Consider the following 27,222-nt stretch of genomic DNA (forward strand, 5'->3'; position numbering starts at 1 on the left):
GCTGGTGATCCTGTTTTGACCTAAATGCACTGGAGCCTTGCTGGTTTCTGCCTGCTCCTGCCCCATGGAGTTGTGTCTGCTTAGCTCGACTTTCTTTTATACACCCCCCCACCCCCCAACCTGGTTAAGTCCCTTCCTACCTACATCTGTCACACTTCACACTCCTTTGATCTTTTCAATGAAGTTCCCTGGCCCGAGTCGTCTAATTTTCACTATCCAGTCCCTATACACTTTCATCCCCATCAGGAGAGCCTTAAAGCTCTCTATTTCTTTCCAGTCAACAGACCCAACCAGTTGCCTGCCACAACTGTCCTCCGTCTGGCAGAACTGATCCTTAACCTCATTAATTTCTCCTTTGGCTCCTCCCACTTCAAAATAAAAGTGTAGCCATGGGCACTCGCATGGGTCCAAGCTATGCTTGCCCTTTCATCGGCTGTGTGGAACAGTCCATGCTACAAGCCTACAGTGCCTATAAAAAGTATTCACCCCCCCCCCCCCCCCGTAAGTTTTCACATTTTATTGTTTTATAACATTTAATCACAGTGGATTTCATTTGGCTTTTTTGACACTGATCAACAGAAAGCAATTCTTTCATGTTAAAGTGAAAACAGATCTCTACAAAGTGATTTAAATTAATTACAAATATAAAACATAAAATAATTGATTGTATAAGGATTCACCCTCTTCAAGTCAGTATTTAGTAGGTGCACCTTTGGCAGCAATTACAGCCTTGAGTCTGTGTGGATAGGTCTCGATCAGCTTTGCACAATGGGCACTGCAGTTTTTCCCCATTCTTTACAAAACTACTCAAGCTCTGTCAGATTGCATGGGGATCGTGAGTGAACAGCCCTTTTCAAGTCCAGTCACAAATTCTCTATTGGATTGAGGTCTGGACTCTGACTTGGCCACTCTAGGACATGTTAAGCCATTCCAGTGTAGCTTTGGCTTTATGCTTATAGTCATTGTTTTGCCAGAAAACAAATCTTCCTAGTCGCAGTTCTCTTGCAGACTGCATCAGGTTTTCCTCCAGGATTTCCCTTTTTTCAGCTGCATTCATTTTACCCTCTACCTTCACAAGCCACCGCCATGCTTCACAGTAGGGGTGGTGTGTTTTTGATGATGTGCAGTGATTGGCGTACACACATAGCGTTTAGTCTGATGGCCAAAAAGCTCAATTTTGTTTTTCATCAGACCATAGAACCTTATCCCAGCTGACTTCAGAATCTCCTATGTGTCTTCTAGCAAACCGGAGGAGATTACATATGAGTTCTTTTCAACAGTGGCTTTCTCTTTGCCACTCTCCGATAAAGCTGTGACTGGTGAAGCGCCTGGGCAACAATTGTATGCACAATCTCTCTCATCTCAGCCACTGAGGCTTGTGACTCCCCCAGAGTTGTCAGAGGTCTCTTGGTGGCCTCCCTCACTAATCCCCTTCTTGCGCGGTCTCTCAGCTTTTGGGGATGCCAGCTCTATGCAGATTTACAGCTGTTCCCTATTCTTTCTATTTCTTGATGATTTCTTGACTTCACTGTACTCCAAGGGATATTCAGTAACTTGAAAAGGCTTTTCAGTAGCCTTTTTGCAGAGTTGCTCAGAGTGTTCATTCGTCTTCAAGGTGCTAGGATACTGACTCACCAGCAGTTGGACAATCCAGATACAGGTGTATTTTCACTCAGTCAGTTGAAACACCTCAACTGCACATAGTGATCTCCGTTTAACTAATTATGTGACTTCTAAAACCAATTGACTGCACCAGTGATGATCTGGTGTGTCATATTAAGGGGGGGGGGGTAAGTGGTGAATACTTACACAATCAATTATTTTGTGTTTTGTATTTGTAATTAATTTAGATCTGGTACCACTTTAACATGAAAGTCTTTTTTCAGTTGATCAATGTCAAAAAACCAAATTAAATCCACTGTGATTAAATGTTGTAAAACAATAAAACATGAAGATTCCTAGGACGGGTGAATGCTTTTTTGTAGGCACTGTACACCAACATTGCTCCCCAGCTCTTCCTAAGCTACATGAATGATTGCATTGCTGCTGCTTCCTGTTGAGCTCTCTGTTTCATTAACCTTGCCTCCAATTTCCACCCTGCCCTTAAATTTACTTGGTCCATTGCCAACATCTCTCTCCCCTTTCTCGATCTCTGGAGACAGTCTACTTACTGATATCTTTTATAAACACTGACCCTCTCAGCTAACTGGATTATACCTCTTCCTGCCCTGTGACTTATAAAAATGCCATCCTCTTCTATCAGTTCCTCCACCTCCGCCACATCTCCTTTCAGGATGATGCTTTTCATTCCATAACAACTGAGATCTCCTCCTTCAAAGAAAAGGGCATCACTTGTTTCACCACCAACATTGCCTTCACCCAGGCCTCTTCCATTTCGCATATGCCTGTCCTCATATCCCATCCTCCTGCTGCTACACCAGGGATAGGGTTCCTCTTGTTTTTACCACCGCCTCACAAACCGCTATGTCCAGCACGTAATTCTCCATAACTTCTGCCATCTCCCATGAGATCCCACCACCAAGCACATCTCCCTCCCCCACTTTCCACTTTCTGCAGGGATCGCTCCCTACGTGACTGACTTGTCCTTTCCTCCCTCCCCACTCATCTCCCTCCTGATACTTACTCTTGCAAGTGGAACAAGTGCCACACCTGCCCCTACGTCTCCTCCCTCACTACCATTCAGGGCCCCAGAAAGTCCTTCCATGTGAGGTGGAGTCTGTTGGGATCAGTATGCCCAGTGTAGTCTCATATATATTGGAGAGACCCAGTGAAAGTTGGGAGACTGCTTTGTTGAGGACCTCCACTTCAACTGCCACAAAAAGTGGGATTTTCTGGTGGTCATCTATTTCAATTCTACTTCCCATTCCCATTCCGACACGTCAGACCATGGCCTCCTCTACTGCCACGATGAGCCCACACTCAGTTTGAACATTGATTTCTCGAATTTCCAGTAATTGCCCTCCCCTACCTCTCCTTCACCATTTCCCATTCCTGTTTCCCACTTTCATCTTATCTCCTTGCCCATCCCCTCCCTCTGTGCTCCTCCCCCTTCCCTTTATTCCATGGGCTTTTGCCCTCTCCTATCAGATTCACCCTTCTCCTGCCCTTTATCTCTTTCACAGAACCATAGAGCACTACAGCACAGAAACAGGCCTTTTGGCCCTTCTTGGCTGTGCCGAACCATTTTTCTGCCTAGTCCCACTGACCTGCACCTGGCCCATATCCCTCCATACACCTCTCATCCATGTACCTGTCGAAGTTTTTCTTAAATGTCAAAAGTGAGCCCGCATTTACCGCTTCATCTGGCAGCTCATTCCACACTCCCACCACTCTCTATGTGAAGAAGCCTCCCCTAATGTTCCCTTTAAACTTTTCCCCCTTCACCCTTAACCCATGACCTCTGGTTTTTTTCTCCCCTGGCCTCAGTGGAAAAAGCCTGCTTGCATTCACTCTATCTATACTCATCATAATTTCATATACCTCTATCAAATCTCCCCTCATTCTTCTACACTCCAGGGAATAAAGTCCTAACCTATTTAACCTTTCTCTGTAACTCAGTTTCTCAAGTCCTGGCAACATCCTTGTAAACCTTCTCTGCACTCTTTCAACCTTATTAATATCCTTCCTGTAATTCAGTGACCAAAACTGCACACAATACTCCAAATTCGGCCTCACCAGTGTCTTATACAACCTCATCATAACGTTCCAACTGTTACATTCAATAGTTTGATTTATAAAGGCCAATGTACCAAAAGCTCTCTTTACGACCCTATCTACCTGTGACGCCACTTTTAGGAAATTTTGTATCTGTATTCCCAGATCCCTCTGTTCTACTGCACTCCTCAGTGTCCTACCATTTACCTTGTATATCCTACCTTGTATGTCCTTCCAAAGTGCTCACCTCACACTTGTCTGCATTAAACTCTATCTGCCATTTTTCAGCCCATTTTTCCAGCTGGTCCAAATCCCTCTGCAAGCTTTGAAAACCTTCCTTACTGTCCACTACACCTCCAATCTTTGTATCATAAGCTAATTTGCTGATCCAATCAATCCTTTCACCAATCGATTTCCCAGCTCTTTACTCCCCCTTCCCACCCTCCCAGTTTCACCTAGCATCTGTCTCTTCATGCTTCTTCCTCCCCTCTCCCCACCTTATTCTGCCATCTCTCCTTCCTTTCCAGTCTTGATGAAGAGTGAACATGGACATCTTCCCCATAGATGCTGCCTGGCCAGCTGAGTTCCTCCAGCATCTTGTGTGTGTTAAGCAGGATAAGATACTATATCTCTGCTCAGTGTACCATGTGTGAGGTGAAAATGCAAAAGGCAGCAAGGCATCTCAGTCAATCCCAATCCAGTCGTCCTTCAGCTGCTCCAGTGAACAGATGCTTTCAGTAGGTTTCACTGAGATTAGAAGCAATTGATCAGCTTTCATTTCTATAGCACCATTAATGCAATAACATTTTCCAAGAGACTCTACAAGGATTCCTTTAAGTAAAATTAACATTAAGCAATTTAAGAAAATGTTAGGTCTGATCACAGCTCAGAAATGAGTCCTTCAGCTCACCATGTACATGCCAAACCTTTTCCCCATCTAAATTAATCCTTCAGTGCTCTATGTGTATCTTTCTAAATGTCTCTTTTATAGTGTGCCTTGATGAGAGTGGTCTGAAGATGGAAAATTTAGAGGTTGGACCGAAATGGCTTCAGGAATGGATGGTGAAAAATCAGAGATGTGTATGGGACATGAAATGGAGTGACATTGGCAATTTTTTCTGTCCCAACTACATCCAGAAAATATTAGTGCCTTTAGTGGACTCAGTAATTAACAGGCTCATCACTTCTATCCCAGCACAGACAATTTTTTCTGTGCTGCCCAGGACCGTGGTGGTTTAAATAGTCCAGTGATTGGTGAAACACTGTTACAGAACTGGTGACTTGGGTTCAATGCTGCTGCTGTCTGTAAGGAGTTTGCATGTTCTCCCTGTGACTCCCACATTACTAAGATGTATAGGCTGAGGAGGTTCACTGGTCACATTGGTGTAATTGGGCAACATGGGCTTTTTGGGCCAAAAGCTTCTACTACCATGCTATATCTCTAAAAAAAAATGTATACATATCCACCATCTGAAACTTTAAGTTGAGATATTTTTTTAAAAGTGGGTGTTTGAAAACAGCCAAATATTAAGTTTGAGATGAAATCAAATGCAATTTATTTCACTTTTCAGCTACCTCGGTCGTAAATTGGTCAATCCCAGTCAGGAGGAGGCTGTGCCGAATGTCCATAACTTGGTGGTGGTGGAATATTCATACTGGACGCTGGCATATGTCATTTCACAGCAGGGTGCTGAGAAACTGGTTAACTCTCAGCCATTCAATAAGATGCTGCCTGTGGACGAATTCCTTCCTATCATGTACGACAAGCACATAAAGTGAGTCCTTCTTAATTAATTAGAGAATTATGACTGTGCTGTTTTAAGAGTACTTGGTATTATTATTGTCACATGTTCTAAGATACGGCAAAAAGGTTGTCTTGCATACTGTCATTACAGATCAAATCATTACACTAGTATTGATCTAGAACAGAGTAAAACAATAACAATGCAAAATAAAGTGTAGAAGCTACTGAAAAGGTTCAGTAAGTCACCAACACAAGAGATTCTGCTGATGCTGGAAATCCAGAGTAACACACATAAAACGCTGGAGGAACTTAACAGGCCAGGCAGAACCTATGGAAAGGAATAAATAGCTGACATTACGGGCCAAGACTTTTCATCGAATCTTGGCCTGAAATATTGCCTGTTTATCCTTTCCGTAGATGCTGCCTGAATTGCTGAGTTCCTCCAGCATTTTGTATGTGTGTCTGTGTGTGTTGCTCTGATAGTGTAAGATCATAATAAGGTGGATTGTGGGGCAAATACACCATCGTGTCATACAAGAAGTCCATTCAAGAGTCTGAATTCAGTCGAATAGAAGCTCTCCTTGAGTCTGATTGGTATGTGCTTTCAGGCATTTTCATTTTCTGCCCGAGGGGAGAGAGGTGCCTGACTATTAGTAATTTGTTGATGAAACAATGTGCAGGACTTTGAGGTTGAAATGCGAAGGGAAAAAGCATTAGGCTAAGGAACAGTGATTGGGTAATGTACCGGAGCTAAGTCTTTCAAGGCTTTATTCACAGACATGCAGTGTTCTGCACATTCTTGTGTATTCAAAGGTCTATCTTTTATGTTCTCTGTCTGAGTTGAATGAACACCAATTGATCTAAATTATCATTAACAGGAAACACTACGAGATTGGTTTAAAAGACCTTATATTGGAAAAAGGAATGAGTGAGTGTTTTAAGGCCTCAAGTAAGTGTATGTTAAGATTGTGCTTTGAGGAATCTCAGTTTCAACAACATGCCTGGTAAGGGGGAAGAAAAGAGAAATGTAACCTCTCAAGCATTTATGAATCTATGTAGAAGGTGTACAGACACTCTTTAGGGGAGTTTTGGGCCCTGTATCTAAGGAAGGATGTGCAGGCATTGGAGAGGGTCTAGAGGAGGTTTATTAAAATTATCCAGGAGGACGAAAGGATTAACATGTGAGGAGTGTACAAGGGTTCTGAACCTATACTCACTGAAATTTAAAGAATGAAGGGAAAACTTATGGAAACCTACTGAATATTGAAAGGTGTAGATAGAATGGGAGAGTCTAGGACCAGAAGGCACAGCCTCAGAATAGAAGAACATCTTTTAGAACAAAGATGAGGGGGATTTTCTTCAGCCAGAAAGTGGTAAATCTGTGGAATTCATTGCCACAAACATCTGTGGAAGTCAAGTCACTTGGTATATTTAAAGCAGAGGTTAATAGTAAGGGTGTCAAATGGAAGGCAAGAGAATGGGATTAGGAGGGATAATAAATCAGCTATGATTGAATGGTGGGGCAGACAATCAGCTGAATGGCCAAATTTTGCTATACAGTATATCTTATCATCTTATTACAGCCTCTGTGACTTGTGACCTAATAGAAATCAGAATGAAGAATACACTTTCATGCATAACGGATCGCTAAATCTGTGACATTCTAGTGAAAGTTCAACATACCTCAGGCATTTTAGTTTTCTTTGCTTTAAATCACACCACGCTATATTCACTAAATTAATACAGAACTGAAGGCAGAGATGGTCTTATGCTGTTGTGAGGAGAAACAGCATGTGTATCTTTTCCCGCAAAGTTTGTCCAGTATTGATTCATGGAGATTTCCACTTTTAAAATCTTCCCCTTGTGAAATGATTGTACTGCACTGCATTCTCTGAATGCTTTCCTGCTTACGTCAACTTGCCAAGACTTGGTCACGGGATTATTCATGGTTCATCCTCAAAGCACTTCGCCTGTCATCGCACTCAGGCCAGTAATACTAGAGCTGTCTGAGGAAATGAGAGCAAAACACGCTTTTGTCTTGAACATCGCTGCTAAACATAGCTCGCTGGCACTGGTGGTGCATTTATAAATAATCCCTCTCTGTTGCTCTTGGAGGGTCTGCAGTGTACTGTAATATAAGAGGCTGACTGCTGAGGACTTTTACTGAAAATTACTTTACCTGCTGGCTGTCTAGGAAGTAGCATTACATCCAGCACTTGTTTCAGTTCATTTTATGCCAAGTGCTGGTCATACAATTGGCAGGGGAAGAGCTGTACTCTTTTACATGGGCAAGCTACTTGTGAGATAGGCTGATTCAATTGCATTAAAGCTGGCAATTGTATTTGAATGAAACCAATTTAATCTACCATTTGTTTGTGAAAAGTCAGCTAATGCCCTGTTGTAAATATGCTGCTTGCGATGAATCAGTATCAAGGGTTAATCCCCAGTGGCAATGTGCAGATTACTGTGCATCTAACCAACTAAATTCTAACTGTTCACCTAATGCAGTCACATGCTGAGCGAGTGAAGTGGGAAGTTTGTTTTGTCCTCAATCCTTCCAGCCCCAAACCTAAGAGGACCTGATGTTGCTGCTAAAGTAGACATTACAAAATGTTCCATTTCCATCTCTGGTTTTCTTCAGTAAAAAACTAAACCTGCTTAGTGAAATGGCCATGGATCTGCTCTCAATGTGGCAGCTGATTGTCCAGCATCAGCACCTTCCAGTGTTTTGCATTGATGAGCTAATGCTGTAGATGTTTAATGATCTCTGGGCTATATTGCAGATTGGATTCTAGTTGTCAGTTTTATCTGTTGCTTGGGGTCAGTATTATATGTTTCTAAAGGATGAGATCTGACATCCAGGCACATCATGATGGACTTGGGGGCTTTCCTTCATCCTTCCTACCTTCCTACCTTCCTTCCCACCCACCCACCTATCTACCCACCTACGCACCCAACCACCTACCTACCCACCTACCCACCTACCTACCCAGCTACCCACCCACCCACCTGCCCACCCAGCCACCTACCTTCCCACCTACCCACCCACCCATCTACCTACCTACCCACCCACCCACCCACCTACCTACCCACCTACCCACCCACCTACCTACCCACCTACCTGCCCCACCCACCCACCCACCTACCTACCCACCCACCTACCTACCCACCCAGCCACCTATCCACCCACCCAGCCACCTACCTACCTACCCACCCAGCCACCCACCTACCTACCCACCTACCTGCCCCACCCACCCACCCACCTACCTACCCACCCACCCACCTACCTACCTACCCACCCACCCACCTACCTACCCATCCACCCACCTACCTACCCACCTACCCACCCACCTATCTGCCCACCCACCCAGCCACTGACCTACCCACCTACCCACCCACCTATCTGCCCACCCATCCACCTATCTGCCCACCCATCCACCTACCTACCCACCTACCCACCCACCTACCTACCCACCTACCCACCCACCCACCTACCTACCCACCTACCCACCCACCCACCCACCTACCTACCCACCTACCCACCCAACCACCTACCTACCCACCTACCCACCCACCCACCTACCTACCCAGCTACCCACCCACCCACCTGCCCACCCAGCCACCTACCTTCCCACCTACCCACCCACCCACCCACCTACCTACCCACACACCCACCTACCTACCTACCCACCCACCTACCTATCTGCCCACCCACCCAGCCACTGACCTACCCACCTACCCACCCACCTATCTGCCCACCCACCCACCTACCTACCCACCTACCCACCCACCTACCTACCCACCTACCCACCCACCCACCTACCTACCCACCTACCCACCCACCCACCCACCTACCTACCCACCTACCCACCCAACCACCTACCTACCCACCTACCCACCCACCCACCTACCTACCCAGCTACCCACCCACCCACCTGCCCACCCAGCCACCTACCTTCCCACCTACCCACCCACCCACCTACCTACCTACCTACCCACCCACCCACCCACCTACCTACCCACCTACCCACCCAACCACCTACCTACCCACCTACCCACCCACCCACCTACCTACCCAGCTACCCACCCACCCACCTGCCCACCCAGCCACCTACCTTCCCACCTACCCACCCACCCACCCACCTACCTACCCACCCACCCACCTACCTACCTACCCACCCACCTACCTACCCCCCCACTCACCTACCCACCTACCCCCCCACCACCTACCTACCTACCCACCCACCTACCTACCTACCCACCTACCTGCCCCACCCACCCACCCACCTACCTACCCACCCACCTACCTACCCACCCAGCCACCTACCCACCCACCCAGCCACCTACCTACCTACCCACCCAGCCACCCACCTACCTACCCACCTACCTGCCCCACCCACCCACCCACCTACCTACCCACCCACCCACCTACCTACCTACCCACCCACCCACCTACCTACCCATCCACCCACCTACCTACCCACCTACCCACCCACCTATCTGCCCACCCATCCACCTATCTGCCCACCCATCCACCTACCTACCCACCCACCTACCTACCCACCTACCCACCCACCCACCTACCTACCCACCTACCCACCCACCCACCCACCTACCTACCCACCTACCCACCCACCCACCTGCCCACCCAGCCACCTACCTTCCCACCTACCCACCCACCCACCCACCTACCTACCCACCCACCCACCTACCTACCTACCCACCCACCTACCTATCTGCCCACCCACCCAGCCACTGACCTACCCACCTACCCACCCACCTATCTGCCCACCCACCCACCTACCTACCCACCTACCCACCCACCTACCTACCCACCTACCCACCCACCCACCTACCTACCCACCTACCCACCCACCCACCCACCTACCTACCCACCTACCCACCCAACCACCTACCTACCCACCTACCCACCCACCCACCTACCTACCCAGCTACCCACCCACCCACCTGCCCACCCAGCCACCTACCTTCCCACCTACCCACCCACCCACCCACCTACCTACCCACCCACCCACCTACCTACCTACCCACCCACCTACCTACCCCCCCACTCACCTACCCACCTACCCACCCACCACCTACCTACCTACCCACCCACCTACCTACCTACCTACCCACCCACCTACCTACCTACCTACCCACCCACCCACCTACCTACCTACCCACCCACCCACCCACCACCTACCTACCCACCCACCCACCTACCTACCTACCTGCCCACCTACCTACCTGCCCACCCACCTACCCACCCACCTACCTACCCACCCACCCAGCCACCTACCTGCCTACCCACCTACCCACCCACCCGCCTACCCGCCTACCCACCCACCTACCTACCTGCCCACCCACCCACCCAGCCACCTACCCACCTGCCCACCCACCCACCCAGCCACCTACCCACCCACCCACCCACCTACCTACCCGCCCACCCACCCACCTACCTGCCTACCCACCTGCCTACTCAGCCACCTATCTACCTACCCACCCACCTACTTACCCACCTACCTGCCTACCCACCCACCTACCCACTTACCCACCCAGCCACCTACCTACCCACCTGCCCACCCACCTACCCACCCACCTACCCACCTACCTGCCTACCCACCTACCCACCCACCTACCCACCCACCTACCCACCCAGCTGCCCACCCACCCACCTAATTCAGAAATACAGCACAGTAACAGGTCCTTCTGGCCCAATGAGCCCACGCCACCCAATCACACCCATGTGACCAATTGACCTACTAGTCCATACATCTTTGGGATGTGGGAGAAAATTGGAGCACCTGGCAGAAGCCCATGCGGTCATGGGGATAATGTACAAACTCCTTACAGACAGCGGCCGAATTATCAGTATCCTGCCAGAGTTTCGGCCCGAAATGTCCACTGTACTTCTTTCCATTGACGCTGCCTGGCCTGCTGAGTTCCTCCATCATTTTGTGTGTGTGGCTTGGATTTCCAGCATCTGCACATTCTCTCTTGTTTGTTATCAGAATCAGGTTTAATATTACTGGCATATCTTGTGAAATCTATTAATTTTTTTGTAGTTTATTTTTTTATTGAAGTTCATCATCAAGCAAACATTTCCATAAGATGTGTTTCAGACATTGTACATATATATCATATAGTGAAAAATGTGTTAATTTTACGGCAGCAGTACAATGAAATACATGAATAAATATAGAGAAAAAACTGAATTACAGTATGCATATATATATATAGCTATTAAATAGTTAAAATAAGTAGTACTGAAGAAAAACAGATATAAAAAATTAGTGAGTTAGTTTTCATGGGTTCAATGTCCATTTAAGAATCAGTGGCAGAGAGGAAGAAGCTGTTCCTGAATCATTGAGTGTGTGCCTTCAGGCTTCTGTACCTCCTTCCTGATGGTAACAGTGAGAAGAGGGTATGTCCTAGGTGGTGGGGGTCTTTAATGATGACCACTTCTTGAAGGTGCCTTGGATACTAAGGAGGCGAGTGCCCTGATGGAGCTGACTAATTTACAAGTTTCTGCAAGCTGCAGCAGTGTTGCTCTAACCACCACGCTACTGTTCCATCCCTGCCCTCCCTCCTTTGGTATATTTCTCTATCTTTGCAGTTGACTGCATTAAAGTTGTGTCTCCATTGTAGTGTTAAGTGCTGACATGTTAGGGATAGCTCACTCAGCCAGAAATCCATCTACTGAGCACCCACAATGATGTTCCAAACCAAGACACTCAACAGGAGACATTACTCTACTGATAAGGAACGTGGCCTCCAGAGATCTGCCAGCATGCGAGTCTGATTGCGAAAATGAAATAAATTAAAGACAGGTTGAAGCTATGGGCTTACATAATTTGAATCCTTCAGAGGCAAAAGAATTACGGTCCAAGTTGCTATTGAACTTTAGTCCAACTAAGAGCTATTGTGTCTGCGTAACGCTGCATCATATTTTTGTGTTAATTTTAACAGTGGCAATTGTAAACATGAAGGAAGTTTATAATTGAGCTTATAACAAGTACTCAAAAACTTAAATGTAGACTATTTTTCCATTCAGCCCGCTCGATAAAACAATCAAAGCATGGCTAATGACTCTAGTCCACTCTCTCAATTGATCCAGGTATCCTGATCTAAAATTATATGTATCTTAGTCTTGGACATAAAATGCATCCATAAGCATTTGAGTAGAGAATTCCCTTTAACATGAAGAACTTCCACTTTGGCTCATTATGAAATTATCAGCTCCTTGATCTGAGGAGTTCCATAGCTCCCAGCCTGAGGAAACAAACCTCAAAGTTCAAAGTAAATTTAAAATCAAAGTAACATCCTGAGATTCATTTTCTTGTAGGATTCACAGTAGAACAATGAAATGCAGTGCCTATAAAAAGTATTAACACACTTTGGAAGTCTCCTTGTTTCAATGTTCTACAACGTCGAATCACAGTGGATTTAATTTGGCTTTTTGACAGAAAAAGACTCTTCCATGTCAAAGTGAAAACGGATCTCCACAAAGTGATCTAAATTAATTATAAATATAAAACACAAAATAATTGATTGCATAAATATTCAACCCCTTTAATATAACAAACCAAATTATCATTGGTGCAGCCGTAAGTTTCAAAACTTATATGATTAGTTAAATGGAGATCAGTCTTTGGAGACCTATGTGCAGTCGAGATGTTTCAATTGATTGTAGTAAAAATACACCTGTATCTGGAAGGTCCAACTGCTGGTGAGTCAGTACCCTGGCAAAAACAACACCATGATGACAAAAGAACACTCCAAACAACTCTGCAAAACAGTTATTGAAAAGCACAAGTCAGGAGATGGATACAAGAAAATTTCCAAGTCACTGAATATCCCCTGGAGTTCAGTTAAGTCAATCGTCAAGAAATGGAAAGAATATGGCACAGCTGGAAATCTGCCTAGAGCAGGCCATCCTCAAAAACTGAGTGACCGTGTAAGAAGGGGACTGAGATGGGAGAGACCAAAATTGAGCTTTTTGGCCATCAGACTAAACGCTATGTTTGTACGCCAAACACCGCACATCATCAAGAACACACCACCCCTACTGTGAAGCATGGTGGTGGCTTGTGAAGGTAGAGGATAAAGTGAATGCAGCTGAATACAGGGAAATCCTGGAGGAAAACCTGATGCAGTCTGCAAGAGAACTGCGACTTGGGAGATTTGTTTTCCAGCAAGACAATGACCACAAGCATAAAGCTAAAACTGCACAGGAATGGCTAAAAGCAACAAAGTAATGCCCAGGAGTGGCCAAATCAGAGTCCAGATTATAGGTGTAGATGAAGCCACAGCTCGTGAGAAGCTAACCATCAGTAGCTTACACCACAGACGGCAGGTTGCTGCAGCTACTGTGCTACACCAGCCACAGCCCTGCAGACCTTCGCGCCACGCTGCCTTCATCTTATGAGAGACGGCGCACCACACAATCAAGTTCATCTATGCCTGCTCATGCTGTTTCTATGCCTGATGCGAGAACCTACACACTGGACAGAAGCTTCCTTCACTGTGCTATCAGAATTTGGAACAGCATTCCAGATGCTGTGGTTGGAAACATCTGAGATGATGGGGTGCAAGCCTTCAAGAGTCGAGTGCACAAACACCCATCATCTCTGGGAGGGAAGTCACGTGCTTCTTCATAAGCTATCACGAAGGGGACTGGGATGGCAATACTTGGCGGGTAGGGTTAATACCCGACTTTCAGGAGCACTTGTGAGTTATGTTCCAGCTGGATTTAGTCCTTAAACTGCTGGAGAACAGTGCAGAAAGATCAGGTGCTGTTTTCTCCCGGTAGGGATTAGTTTTTAGTTCCAAGTGCTCCTGTCAGATTTTGACAGCCTGTAACCTTATTCTTCAATCTCTCTGAGTTATGGAGGATAGCATGTGTATACATGTCTCTCTCCAGCAGACTTCATCATGATCACCATGACTCCAGTATTTATAATATTTTTTAATGTTTCTTAAGTGTACATATGATTTTTTAATGTTCTGTCGCTGAACAGCAGTGAACCATCTGATTGGCCTATCAGAGTTCTCTTTGGGAACGAGTTGACTTGATCAGTATTTCTGATCTGGCTATTGTTCACGATAAAAAAAAGATCTCAATCAATTGAAAATTTGTGCCTGGACTTCCAGAGGGCTGTTCATTCATGATCCCCATGTAATGTGGCACAGCTTGAGCAGTTTTATAAAGAAGGATGCAGAAAAATTGCAGTGCCCATTGTGCAAAGCTGATAGAGACCAATCCACACAGGCTCAAGCCTGTAATTGCTGCCAAAGGTGCATCTACTAAATACTGACTTGAAGGGGGTGAATACTTATGCAATCAATTATTTGTGTTTTATATTTGTAATTAATTTAAATCACTTTGTATAAATCTGTTTTCACTTTGACTTGAAAGAATCCTTTTCTATTGATCAGTATCAAAAAAAGCCAGATGAAATCCACTGTGATTAAATGTTGTAAAACAATAAAACATGAAAACTTTCAAGGGGCTGGGAGAATACTTTTTATTACCACTGTATAGTAGAATCAGTGAAAAACTGCACACACAGACTGACAAACAAAACTGTGCAGAAGGAGACAAACTGTGCAAATACAAAGTGATAAATAAATACTAAGAGCATGAGTTGTAGAGTCCCTAAAAACGAGTCCCTGGGTTGCAGAGTCAGTTCAGTGTTGAGGTGAGTGAAGTTAACCACTCTGTGTCAAGGGCCCAGTGGTTGAAGGATAATAACTGTTCCAGAACTTAATGGAGTGGGATCCCAATGGCAGGTGCCATTAGCACCTGACAAGTGCTCTTCGTACACTCGTTCTCGATTTCCTTGAGTGAAAATATTGCATATAACCTGACATTCCCAGTGAATAAGTGTACTGCAGTACAAGAGGAATGGATGGATGCTGCACCCCATTCACCCTCTCAAGAGAAGCTGGCCGCTATACGAGTTGAGGATCAGGGAGAGCACAGAGGAAGTGCTGAGAAAAAATGAGAAATAAATACACAGCTTTTATAAAACACTGCAACTGTGAATGTGACTGTAATATTTGTTCACTGTTTTTATGGTGTAGCATGTTTTAAGAGATTTCTCCTTCAATTTTGTGAGCGAGTAGTTTGAGTGTTGTAAATGTTTCATTGGTTACTACCTCGCCCAAGGAAGTCATGTCCATTAATTTCATGCTCTGTTGTAAAGCTTGGGGAAGGGATGGTGGAACTGCTCTAGAACAGGATATTGTTGTCTTCATTTCTGAAGGAAGAAGGTTCAAACGGATTGAAGGTATGAGGCCATCCTGTCATGGTTGGATTCATTATTGAAGAACAGCAATAAATTGGCTTTAAATGATCGGATCAAGTCTCCAGGGGTCTTGTGGCGTTAAATGGCCTATGAGGCACTGGCTCCAAGGCATCCGTCAGCATGAGTAGATGCCCTGGAGGAATCAGGAATCTACTGTAAGAATCTGAAATGAGGAGAGACCTCTAGATAAACCTGACAGCATGTGCTGGTGGGAAGGTTCTGAACCCTGACGTTGGAGGCTATTGAGTAATAGAATTTAGCACTAGAGTGAATATTCGCCTGTTAACCAGCTGGAGAGAGCTCAGTCTTTCGGCTCTGTTTTTAGATATCAAACATCACCCACATGAAAGCAAGCAATGTAACAAATGCTCATGTTCATGCCCATTACCTTGTGCTGAGGAGGTGCCTGCTGTCTCACCTGGCTGTGCCAGAAAGCTGAACTCAAGTCATCTCCATTACACAAATTGGCTGAATCTCCAGACGAATGATCAATTCCAGGCTGGTTATGAACCATACTTTTATAATGAAGTTTTCTTGGTAGGGAGCTCAAATTACAGAGTTCCTTAAATATTTTTCTAAAGCACAGGTGTTAAGAAAATAAATTGCTAATGGTGTGATATTCCTGCAGCTGCTGGAATGGCAACGAGGTTATAGTATTCTGTGAAGCTTGTCAGGGAGTGTTCTGAAGAGGCGCTGGTCAATTAAAAGAATGAATGGAAATCTGTGGCACTTCACCTGATCCAGGCCTGTCTGCTGTTCGGGCTGATATTTTCCAACTTCTTGAGGGGTCGTTTGTATAGAACTACAAAAGAAACAGTGGCATACACTTCCACACTGGATACTGAAAGGTCATGTTAGAGTGAAGCTGACAGTGGTCAAATTTAATTATTCACGTTTATCTTTAGTGAGTGTTAAACCAGTCCCATTATAGAGTCGTAGAGCACTACAGCACAGAAGCAGGTCCTTTGGCCCATCTAATCCATGCTAAACTTATTTTGCCTAGTCCCATTGACCTGTGCCTGGACCATAGCCCTCCATCACATTATACCTGTAATAACTATAAAATCTTATAGTGCCTGTGCATTTTCTAACTATATTGTTTGCTTTCTTATTGTTACCTTTTTGCCACATTTTTGTTGCCATTCCTTTCCTCCCATTGGTAAAATCTCAATTGGCAGCAACGGCGTACGGGAGTGAAGTAGATTGGCAGGATGAATGGTGTTACAACACACCTGAATATCAGCAAGATCAAGGAATTGACCGGGGGCTTCATGAAGGGGACATCAGGAGAACACACACCAGCTGTACAAAGGATGGGCAACTTTAAGCTCCTGGGTGTCGACATCTCCAAGGATCTATCATGGTTTCAGCAAGTTACTAGAATCACAAAGGAGACATGCCAATAGTTCTACTCCATTAGGAAGTAGAGCAGATTTGGATGCCATCAAAATCTCTTGCAAATTTCTGTACGTGTATGATAGAGAACATTCCGACTGGTTACATCACAGCCTGGTACGGACTCTCCAATGAACAGGATCGCAAGAGGCTGCAGAACATTGTAGACACAGTTAATTCTCTCATTGTAGACACAATCCTCCCATCATCGAGGACCTCAAGAAGCTGGTGTGTATCACTAAGGATCCTCACCATCCAGGATGTGCCCTCTTGTTACTACCATCTGGGAGCAGACACAAGAGCCTGAAGGCTCTCACTCAACAATTCAAAATCTGCTTTTTCTCCTCTGCTATCAGATTTCTGAACAGTCCATAAACCCATGGATACCACTCGGTTACTCCCTTATGTTTGCACAATTTATTTATTTTGTAATTAATGGTAATTTTATGACTTTTGAAAGGCAACTTTAAGTTCCTGGGTGTCAACATCTCTGAGGATCTATCATGGTTTCAACACAATTCTGGAATCACTGCTGGTGTAAAAAAAGAATTTCACATATTACAAGTGCTAATAAAGCTGATTCTGATTCATTGGAAGGAAGGTATTTGATCAATAATGCCTGCTATTATGCTTACTGCAACTACAGGTTCCCCACTGCATCCTGTTTCTACACCCTTCTATACCGACGGTGGAAAATGCCGCAAAGCCCTACACCCCCCCCCCCCCCCACCCCCCATCTCACTTTGCCCTGTTGAGCGCAATGCACAGCAACACAATCAGAAATCCTGGAACAGACTTTCCATTTTGAGTCCAGCTTTTGATTCGAGTGCCTATTTTAAGAAGCTTTTTTTCTTCCTCTTTCTGCCTTTGCTGATTTTGATATGATTCACTCAGTCGTTATGTGCTGTGTATTATGACTTGGGCAATCATGAACAAGATTGTTCTTGGCAAATTTTTCTACAGAAGTAGTTTGCCATTGCCTTCTTCTGGGCAGTGTCTTTACAAGACAGATGACCCCATCCTTTATCAACACTCTTCGGAGTGGCGTCAGTGGTTGTATAACCAGGACTTGTGATACGCACCAGCTGCTCATACGACCATCCACCTCCAGCTCCCAAGGGTTCAGGTGACCCTGATTGGGGGTATTAATCAGGTTCTACGCCTTGCTAAAGGGTGACCTGCAGGCTAATGGAGGGAAGGAGTGGCTGACACCTCCTTTGGTAGAGACGTATCTCCACCTCGTCACCTTTGATATTAGTGAATGCAAAATCTGTCATAAATCAATGCAAGTAGGAGCCATTTATTTATTTAAATATTTATTGACATATTTAAGAATGTTCACTTAGTGCATCTAAAAATGGGTTTACCACAAAAGAATAAATGTTTTTAACTATTGTCTGTCCTGTGTCAATTAACATACTCTTAAATTACTAAAAATGCTTTATACTTGCATAGTAACATAATGTCTAGTTATTCCAAGTATGGAAGCCAGTTCCAATATAAATTTTTTAAAAAATGTACAAACCTTTAAAAGACTACCAATTTTGTAGTGGGCCTGGCTTTGACAATTTTTTTAAATCAAAAGGGAACCCAGAGGATCGCAGAAGCTTGAGTTCTAGCTAACACAATTTGTCAGGTTAAAATTCTCTGAGGTTTCCTGCCAATTTCAAGCAAATTTTGCAAAGAAGACCTTGTTCAATGTAGTGAAAAATCCTTATGTTGCAACTCATCCTACAGATTCTGGCTTTAAGACCATACTTGTTGGTTGAGATTCTTACTGCATTAAGAGTTTGACTAATAGACTATGAAGGTGACATATATTTAGTTCGAAGGGATGTACATTGGCTTGTAGAAACACAGATCTTCATAGGTAGGGTACATGCAAGTAGGCTTTTTCCACTGAGGTTGGGTGAGACTAGAACTAGAGTCATGGATTAAGGATGAAAGGTGGAATATTTAAGGAGAATATTGGGGGGGGGGGTATCTTGACTCAAAGGGTGGTGTAAGTACGGAACGAGCTGAGTGGCAGTGTTAGATGCGTGTTTAATTTCAACATTTAAGAGAAATTTGAATAGGCCTGAGTGCAGGTCCACGAGTCTAGGCAAATTAATAGTTTGGCACAGACAAGATAGGCCAAAGGGTCTGTTTCTGTGCTGTAGTGTTCTATGACTCTGTGACGAACATGTGCACTAACACAGGTACTGCTTACACCTTTAAGGAAAATTAGGCAGAAAATTGAAGTGGTGAGTAACTTCTCTCAAAGAACTGGAATTGGCCCTCATATGTAACTAACTTGGCTCATGGGTGAAAGCACTAATGTTATTTTCCAGTCAAGGTTCTGTCATGTTAGAAACCGCTGCTTTGCTGAATGATAGTTAACAAAGTAATTATGCAGCAGTGTATATTTGAAATCAGCATGATGTCAGCCCAGCAAGTAGAAGTATCTAGCGTGCACATCCCATTCTCTTGTTCTTCATAGTAGATTATATATCTCCCACTGGGGGATGTATGTTATGTGTCCGGCCTTTACACAACAAACAACTTACACTAACTTACAAAATGATGTAATGCCTTCTACTCCTCAGCTAGTGTGCAGATCCACATAAAAAGTGACTGGAACATACTCGTCTCATGTTATTGTTGGCTGCAGAGTGGAATGCAGTCCTGAGTTAATTGTCAAAGCACAGAAACAGAACAACTGTCTGGGTTTTTAATGTTCTTGAGTTTAACGCAATGGTGAGCAGATACATTGCAGAGTGATGAGATAAACCAGACAGAACACATCTGCACTCAATATCATGGAATGTCAAACCTGATGTGGAAATTGAAAGGGTGTAGGTTTGTACAATACTGAGGCAGCATCAGGCCACCTGAATTATTTCCAAGACAACAAAATCCTTTCGCAATATTGTTCTTATCATGGTGCAGAATGCTGTTGTGGCAGAAAATACTCTTGGAGTATAGTCACACTAGTGTAATGTGTGCTTCTGCTGTAATTTTGGAGTGCTATATTTTGTAACGGGTAGAATGCCGTGTCTTTGCATGGGTTGGTTGTTCGGTGAGGTCTTCACAGGATTGGGCTCAACTGTGAGCCCCTTACCTCTTCTGCTGCCTGAATGATATACTGAGACTCTTGGACTTGGGTCTCCGGTAGAGAAACTTCCCAGGCCGCAGGTTTCCACCTCTCTTAGTGATCGGAATCCCTTAACACGTTCAGAGCCTCCTCTGTCATACCCCACATTGGGACTGAGACACACGCACGCATGCACACAGAGTGACCACCTGAGCAAGTTGTGTGGCACTCTGCTGCAGAGGTAGGCATGGAGAAGATGTGATCACTCAACCTTTTCCAGTATCTTAAATCTGTACAAAATGACTGCCAGACCCATTTCCACCCCTTTCAGCTAGAGCACTGTCCATGACACCGAATTTGTCAAATATCATTTTGTATCTCTCTTGCAGTGAAGAATACAAGAAAGCTTACTCCAAACGAGACCTGCTGGCCTTTTCTGTCAACCCTCTCCTTGTATACCCCACCCACTATACTGGAGATCCTGAATGGTTCAGCGACACTGAGACCTCCACCATTTGGGATGATGACTTGGTGAAGACGGATTGGAGTGGCTCTCAGAAAACAGTGAAGGCCTCGCAGGCAGGAGCCTCTCGTCAGTCCATTGGGTCCTTGTCAAGAGATGAACTGTAATTTTCAGCGTCGGTGTAAGGTAAGGCAGCCAAACAAACCCTTCCTCTATCATAGGCAACACGAGTGAATCTGCAGATGCTGGAAATAAATAAAAACACAACATGCTGGCAAAACTTAGCAGGCCAGACAGCATCTATGGGAGGAGGTAGTGACGATGTTTCGGGCCGAAACCCTTCATCAGCCAAACAAACCCTTCCTCCATCATAGTTGGGGGTAAAGTTTCTTTGCCTCAATAGCTCATGTGGCAAATGCAGATCTAGAATAGTCTTATGTTCAATTCCCTGCATCTGCTGCACTCATCCCGAAGGGCTTTAACACAGCCTGAACTCCACACCAACTTTACACTACCAAAGTTCTGTATTCCCTCAGTGCTGCAATATGGGGTTTGAACCCACAGCTTCCTGGCTTGGCAGAACTGCTAACCAGCAAGCCACCCGCACAGAACCTCAACCTCGCAATCTCTGTGTCTTGTCATTTTGTTGTATATGAGCTTAGATGAACTGAATCGACCGTTCACCCATATTTTAAAAAGCCAAATTAAATTCAGTCTTCCTGTAAATATAAAGAAATAACATCTATTCTCAGAAAATGAGTTACTGAGCTGTGTTATTTTTGGTGGATAATGAGGATGCAATAGCTATAATCGGTAAGCTACCATATGTGTCAGGCAACTTGATCTCCAGTGTTCCCAGGGATCTCCTGGCATGCAGCCTAGATCTTTCAGTTACACAGTGAACATATGTTGCAGATGTTTGTTGGACTATGGATATGCAGCTGAGAAACTGCAAAACACAAGGATAAGTGTCATCTGAGCAGAGCCACCCTTCCTAACAATGCATGGGGTCACAGTGCAGGCCCACACGCCCAAGTTAGAGATCGCTGCTCCAAAGCCTGCAACAGTGGAGTGCAGAGTGGAGGGAGTGTGGACAAAACAACCTGGCACTTAGGTAATGTTGTAAACCAGTGTTTCACCTGCTCTCTCAGGTGGGTACCGAAGGTGAGAAAACGCTGTGGCAAAATGCACAAAATGCTGGAGGAACTCAGCAGGTCAGGACCTATGGAGGGTCCCAGCCCAAAACGTCGACTGTTTATTCATTTTCAAAGATGCTGCCCGACCTGCTGATTTCCTTCAGTATTTTGTGTGTTTTGACTTGGATTTCCAGCATCTGCAGATCTTCTTGTGTTTGTGAGAAAGCGCTGTGTTGTTCTCCTCAATGCTAATATTTACTCCACAACTAATAAACTTAGTTTCCTGTTGCACTGGTACTGGTGGGATTTTGCTGTCCATAAATTGACCATCATGCCTTCCACATTACAACAATAATCATTCCTCAGTAGCCTGCAGAGCATTCTGACGTCCTGCTGTTGCAAATTGCATTACTAATTCTAACAGTTTTTCCCCTTCTAATCTTAAAGATATCCTTCTTGAACACATTCTCAGTGGCTGCTTTATCCGGTACAGGAGTGGAACCCAGAGTGGCCTTCTGCTGCTGTAGCCCATCCAGTCCAAGTTTTGACACAATAATGCACTCAGAGATGCTCTTCTGCCCGCCACTGTTGTAACGTGGGGTTATTTGAGTTACCTTCCTGTCAGCTTGAACCAGGCTGGCCATTCTCCTCTGAACTCTGTCATTAAGAAGGTATTTTTGCCCACAGAACTGCTGCTCAATGTGTACCATTCTCTATAAACTCTGCGGACTGTTGTGTGTGAATATCAGTAGTTTGAGATATTCAGATCACTCCATAGGCCACCGACAATCATTCCACAGTCAGAGTCACGCAGAACAACTTATTTCCCCCATTCTGATGTTTGCTCTGACCAACTGAACCTCTTGACCATGTCTGCACGCTTTAATGTATTGACTTGCTGCCACAAGATTGGCTGATTGGATACTTGCATTACCGAGCAGGTGTAGAAGTGTATTTAATGAAGTGACCGCTGATTATGAATTTCTTGCAGCATTGTAAATGCTTATTTGGCTAAGTTCACTTGATAAGTTGCAATTGTGCCCCCTGATGGCCCAATGGGAACTGCAACTGGAACAGAAAAGGACAAAATAAATTGTCGATTCAGTTTCATTTATTTGTCACATGTATAACAAAACATAGTGAAATGCATTGTATGCATTAACAACTAACACAACCTAAAGATGTTCTGGGGGGAGTGTCACCACATATTCTGGTGCCAACATAGCATGCCCACAATGTTTAGCAGAACAGCAGCAAACAAAGCCCCTTTCCTCCCTCCCAATCACCCACTCACCCATCTCACTCACTCACACACAGACAGTCCTCCAACCCAGGACAGGTCACCGGTCCTCCAGCCTCCATTGGCTGCTAGAATATGCAGGGGAAAATAATGCAACATTGGAAGGTCTCAATGAGACAACCAACGTCTGTGGCGGCAGGAGATGTAAATCAGTATTTCAGGTCAAGACCCTGCATCTTGACAGAGGGAAGAAGAAAGATTGCCCTCACACAGCAGATAGGATAGAGAGGAAATGATAGAACCAGGTGACAGGAAGTGTGAATAAAGGAAAAATAAAACAAAGTGGACAGGTGAGTATGTTTGAGAGAACACCTTTCACCTACTGGCCTTTGTCCAACATTTGCCCCTCCCCTCCACCTGGTTCTATCTGCCCATCATCTCCTGTCACCTACCAGCCTTTATCCCGCCCATTCATCACCTAACCCCGTACCACTCTATACCGGCAATCTTTCCTCTTCCTTCCCAGTGCTGATTCAGGGTCCTGGCCCAAAACGTCGCTTGACACCATTTCATAAACACAAGAGGTTTGTGCTGGAAATCTTGAGCAACACAGATAAAATGCTGGAGGAACTCAGCAAGTAAGGCTGCGTCCCCAAACAGTCAACAATCTGGGCTGAGACCCTAAACAAGGACTGACTCCATTCACCTGCACAAATGCTTAGAAACATTCCACTCTGATTTGTTAGTCGCTCTGCCAGTGTGGCAGAGGAGAAGTTCAGTTTCTAAGCTATGGAAAAGCTTCAGTGAGGCAAGAAGATTGACACCAGGGTGTCCAGAAGTACTTTATAGTGCTCAAATAATAAAAGAGTAATGCTGGAAAAGCTCAGCAAGCCAGGTAGCATCTAAAGAGGAAAAGAGTGTTAAAATTTTAGGTTGATCGCCTTCTAGCAAAATCTTTGGCATTTATACTGCAGGAGAAACAGTACCTCAAACACCAGGATGATAATAATGACCAAGTCATCTGCTTTTGTTGATGTCAGCTGAGGAATAAATATTTGTCAGAATTCCCAATCCCAATGAAGGATCCCCATCAACTGTCCATTTTCCTCCACAGAAGCCTAACCCGCTGAATTCAAAGAGGAAAAAGATCTTTTCATAAAAGGAATGAATTTCCCTCTTAATTAAAGTAATCTCTTATTTTACTTTCTCAATTTTCAGAAAGTGAACATTCTCAGGAATTTGGTTTCGGACTGACAGAACTACCCAATAATGAACGAAGGTCGTCCAGCGGCAAAGTTGTGAAGTTCTATCAAAGCTCATCTGCCAGATGCAGGCCACACAGCTAGACAGAGACACCTAGGACGAACAGAAAAATTATTCAGTCCCACCTCAGCACTTTAACTGCGGGTAGTATGAAGGTGGCACCCATTACATAAAAGGAACAGCCCTTACAGACAAAGCATTGAATAATATGCAAACTAGAATGATCCAACTCATCAACAAGGCAAGCAAAATATTGTATGAGTAGATAGATCCTTCAAGACCTTTGAACTGCAAAAGCCATACTTGACCTAAACACAACTCACTCCTATTATGTAGTCAAACAATGTTAAAGGGAATGCCTGTGCTTGAAGAAGATTGTTGGAACTTTCCAATGGTCCTGTGTGCTCCCGGTGTTAAGATGTAAAGGCCATTTAGGTATAGGGAGGATTTGCCCTGCCCTGACATGAGACTGTAAGAGGGACAATATGAGTTCAATGTCAAGTGCAGGCTGAGTGGAGCAAGCATTCTCTGTGCATTATTTCATTCAACTGTTCAGTGGATTTGGGTGAGCAACTCTTTGAAACTCCCAGGTAGTAAAACATCGAAGCTGTAAGACATTGGAGACCACATTCCAAAATAAATCTGCCCTCGCTCCATAGTCTTCGCTAAACGGCCACCTCCTGCTGTGGTTGTAATCCATGCATTCAAGAGTTTCAGAATTATCTAATCTTAGCTATCATAGTGATGGCAGCAGAGGCATTCTTGGTGCAGCATGGAGTTCATGAGATAGAGATCTATGTGCAGATACTGGGAAAGGTTAGTTCCTCTGTGATCGGACAAACCACACCTTGCAGGTGTTACTGGGAAGACTGTAAAAGAAGCTCATTAGGACAACCAAACAATTTAAGACTATTCTAGACTTCAATATTTCCATTGGTCCATGCTCTCGATATTGAATTCTAAACAATAAACATTAAGCTTAAGTTCAACTTTAGAAAAACAGCCCTTCCCCTATTCACTATCTTTAGTGAGAAGATGAGCAGTTCAAAATGTTGTCTTGTTTTCTTTCTTAAAATGCTTCTAGCCAACATAAAAATAGAAGTGCGATCTTTCCAACAAAGTTGATTCCCAGCTATGTCATTTTGTTTAACTGGTTACAATTAAATGCTGTTTCTCCTCCCATTTGTTGCTTTTCCTCCCATGGTTGGAGGTTCAAAGATTGAAGAAACTCCAACTATTTTATTTAGAAGAGGACACCATTCGTATTGAGTAGAGAAAGGGTGTGCCTGAAATACCGTTCAGGTTAAACCCTTATCGGGTTGAAAATGAGAAAGATATACACACAGCTGTCAGCAAGGCAAGAGAAGTGAAGCTCACGGATTGGACAGTGACAAACAGGAGCATCCAGGTACTGAAATGGGCCTTGACAAAAGCATGAGCTGCAGAGTGAGCTCCGATGGACATAATGTGCCTTTTAGAGATTTAATCTTAACTGGGCAAACGGCTTCCGTGCTCTCATGCTCCCTGCTGCAACTTTGGTCATTCTTTGTCTATCAAGAAGTGGGCAGAAGTTCAACCAGTGCTACAGAAGACAGAGTTTCTAAACTGGAGCAGGGAAGCAGTAAAACTACCCTTCTGGTCAATCAGTAATGTTGTCTAGTATGTCTCTTTGTATACTGCATTTCATTGTAAACCTTAGAAATGGGAGCATTTCCTTGGGTGTATCACTGTTGTGCTTCAGATCAATATTTTCTTCACCACACTTTACACTGTTCAGCTGGTCTGATTTTTTTAAAAAGTCATTATAAATTAAAAATTTGTTTTCTTCATCTTCTTCACCAGTCCTTTTCCTGTGTGTGGACTGGAAAAGTTTAGAGGCGTGGGGACCAAATGCAGACTAATGAGGAATTTAATTAGCCAGAGGGTGGTGAATCTGGAATTGATTGCCACAGATGGCTGAGGAGGTCGTCATTGGGTATATTTAAGGCAGAGGTTGATAGGTTCTTGATTAGTAAGTGCATCAAAGGTTACAGGGAGAAGGCAGGAGAATGGGGTTGAGAGAGATAATAAATCAGCCATGGCTGCTCATATGTCTTATGGGCTGTATGCTTGAGCAACATTTCTCAAACAGGTTCTAGATAAAGATTTCATTAATGAACCCTGGTTCACCGAAGAGCTCAGATAGGCATGCTGAGTGCAACGCCAGTCTTAATTAAAATTGGAACATTAACCTAGACAAGCTGGATCACATGCACAAAGCAGCACGCAGTAGGCAGAGCCGAGTGGTCCAGATTAGATCAGACTCTGATTATGCCAGAGCTAATTATAAATGGTAATGGGTAATTAAATATTTAACAGGACGCTTAGGTCCCAAGCACACCCCATCTTCAATGATTGGTGAGTCAGAATGAGAGTGTTAAAGAAAAGGCAGAATCAGTTTTAAACATCAGTTTGTAGAGAAACGGGTCCTTTGGGTCATTAGCTCTGCAACAATCATCAACCACTTGTTTACCTTAATCCTACATTAATCCTATTTTTTCAATTTTCCCCACATTCTCCTCAACTTCCCATAGATTCTACATAGCAGGGACAATTGTGGCTAATGAACTTACTAACCTGTGTGTGTCTGAGATGTGGGAGGAAACTTGACCCAGAGATCAAAGGGAGAGTGGGAGAACGCCATGCAGGTAGTATCTGAGGTCAGGATGGATCTGTATCTCTGGCACTGAGAGGCAGCAGCTGCCCTGTGGTATCTTCAGTCAGAAGTGCTAAGTAGATGATCCACCTTAACCCCCTCCTGAGGTTTCCACCATCAGATTCCATTCATCTCATGTGATATCATGGAGCAGCTCCATGCACTTGATACAGCAAAGCTTATAGGACCAGACATTATCCCAACTGTAATAATGAATACCCCTGC

At 44.5% G+C, this 27,222-nt stretch overlaps 1 protein-coding gene across 2 annotated transcripts in view; it reads left to right on the forward strand.

The window, feature by feature from the left end:
• Positions 1-26,136, forward strand: part of LOC132407347 (procollagen galactosyltransferase 2-like) — a 293,400-nt gene extending 267,264 nt beyond the window's left edge. For both annotated transcript variants that reach the window (XM_059993706.1, XM_059993707.1), the window contains 3 exons: positions 5,247-5,450; positions 20,590-20,849; positions 24,258-26,136. In XM_059993706.1, the coding sequence (XP_059849689.1) occupies positions 5,247-5,450; positions 20,590-20,830 (445 nt within the window). In that variant the 3' untranslated portion in view covers positions 20,831-20,849; positions 24,258-26,136. The remainder of the gene's footprint in view (positions 1-5,246; positions 5,451-20,589; positions 20,850-24,257) is intronic.
• The last annotated feature ends 1,086 nt before the right edge of the window (positions 26,137-27,222 follow it).

Source organism: Hypanus sabinus, chromosome 18 (genome assembly GCF_030144855.1).
Source record: "Hypanus sabinus isolate sHypSab1 chromosome 18, sHypSab1.hap1, whole genome shotgun sequence".
Taxonomy (NCBI): Eukaryota; Metazoa; Chordata; class Chondrichthyes; order Myliobatiformes; family Dasyatidae; genus Hypanus; species Hypanus sabinus.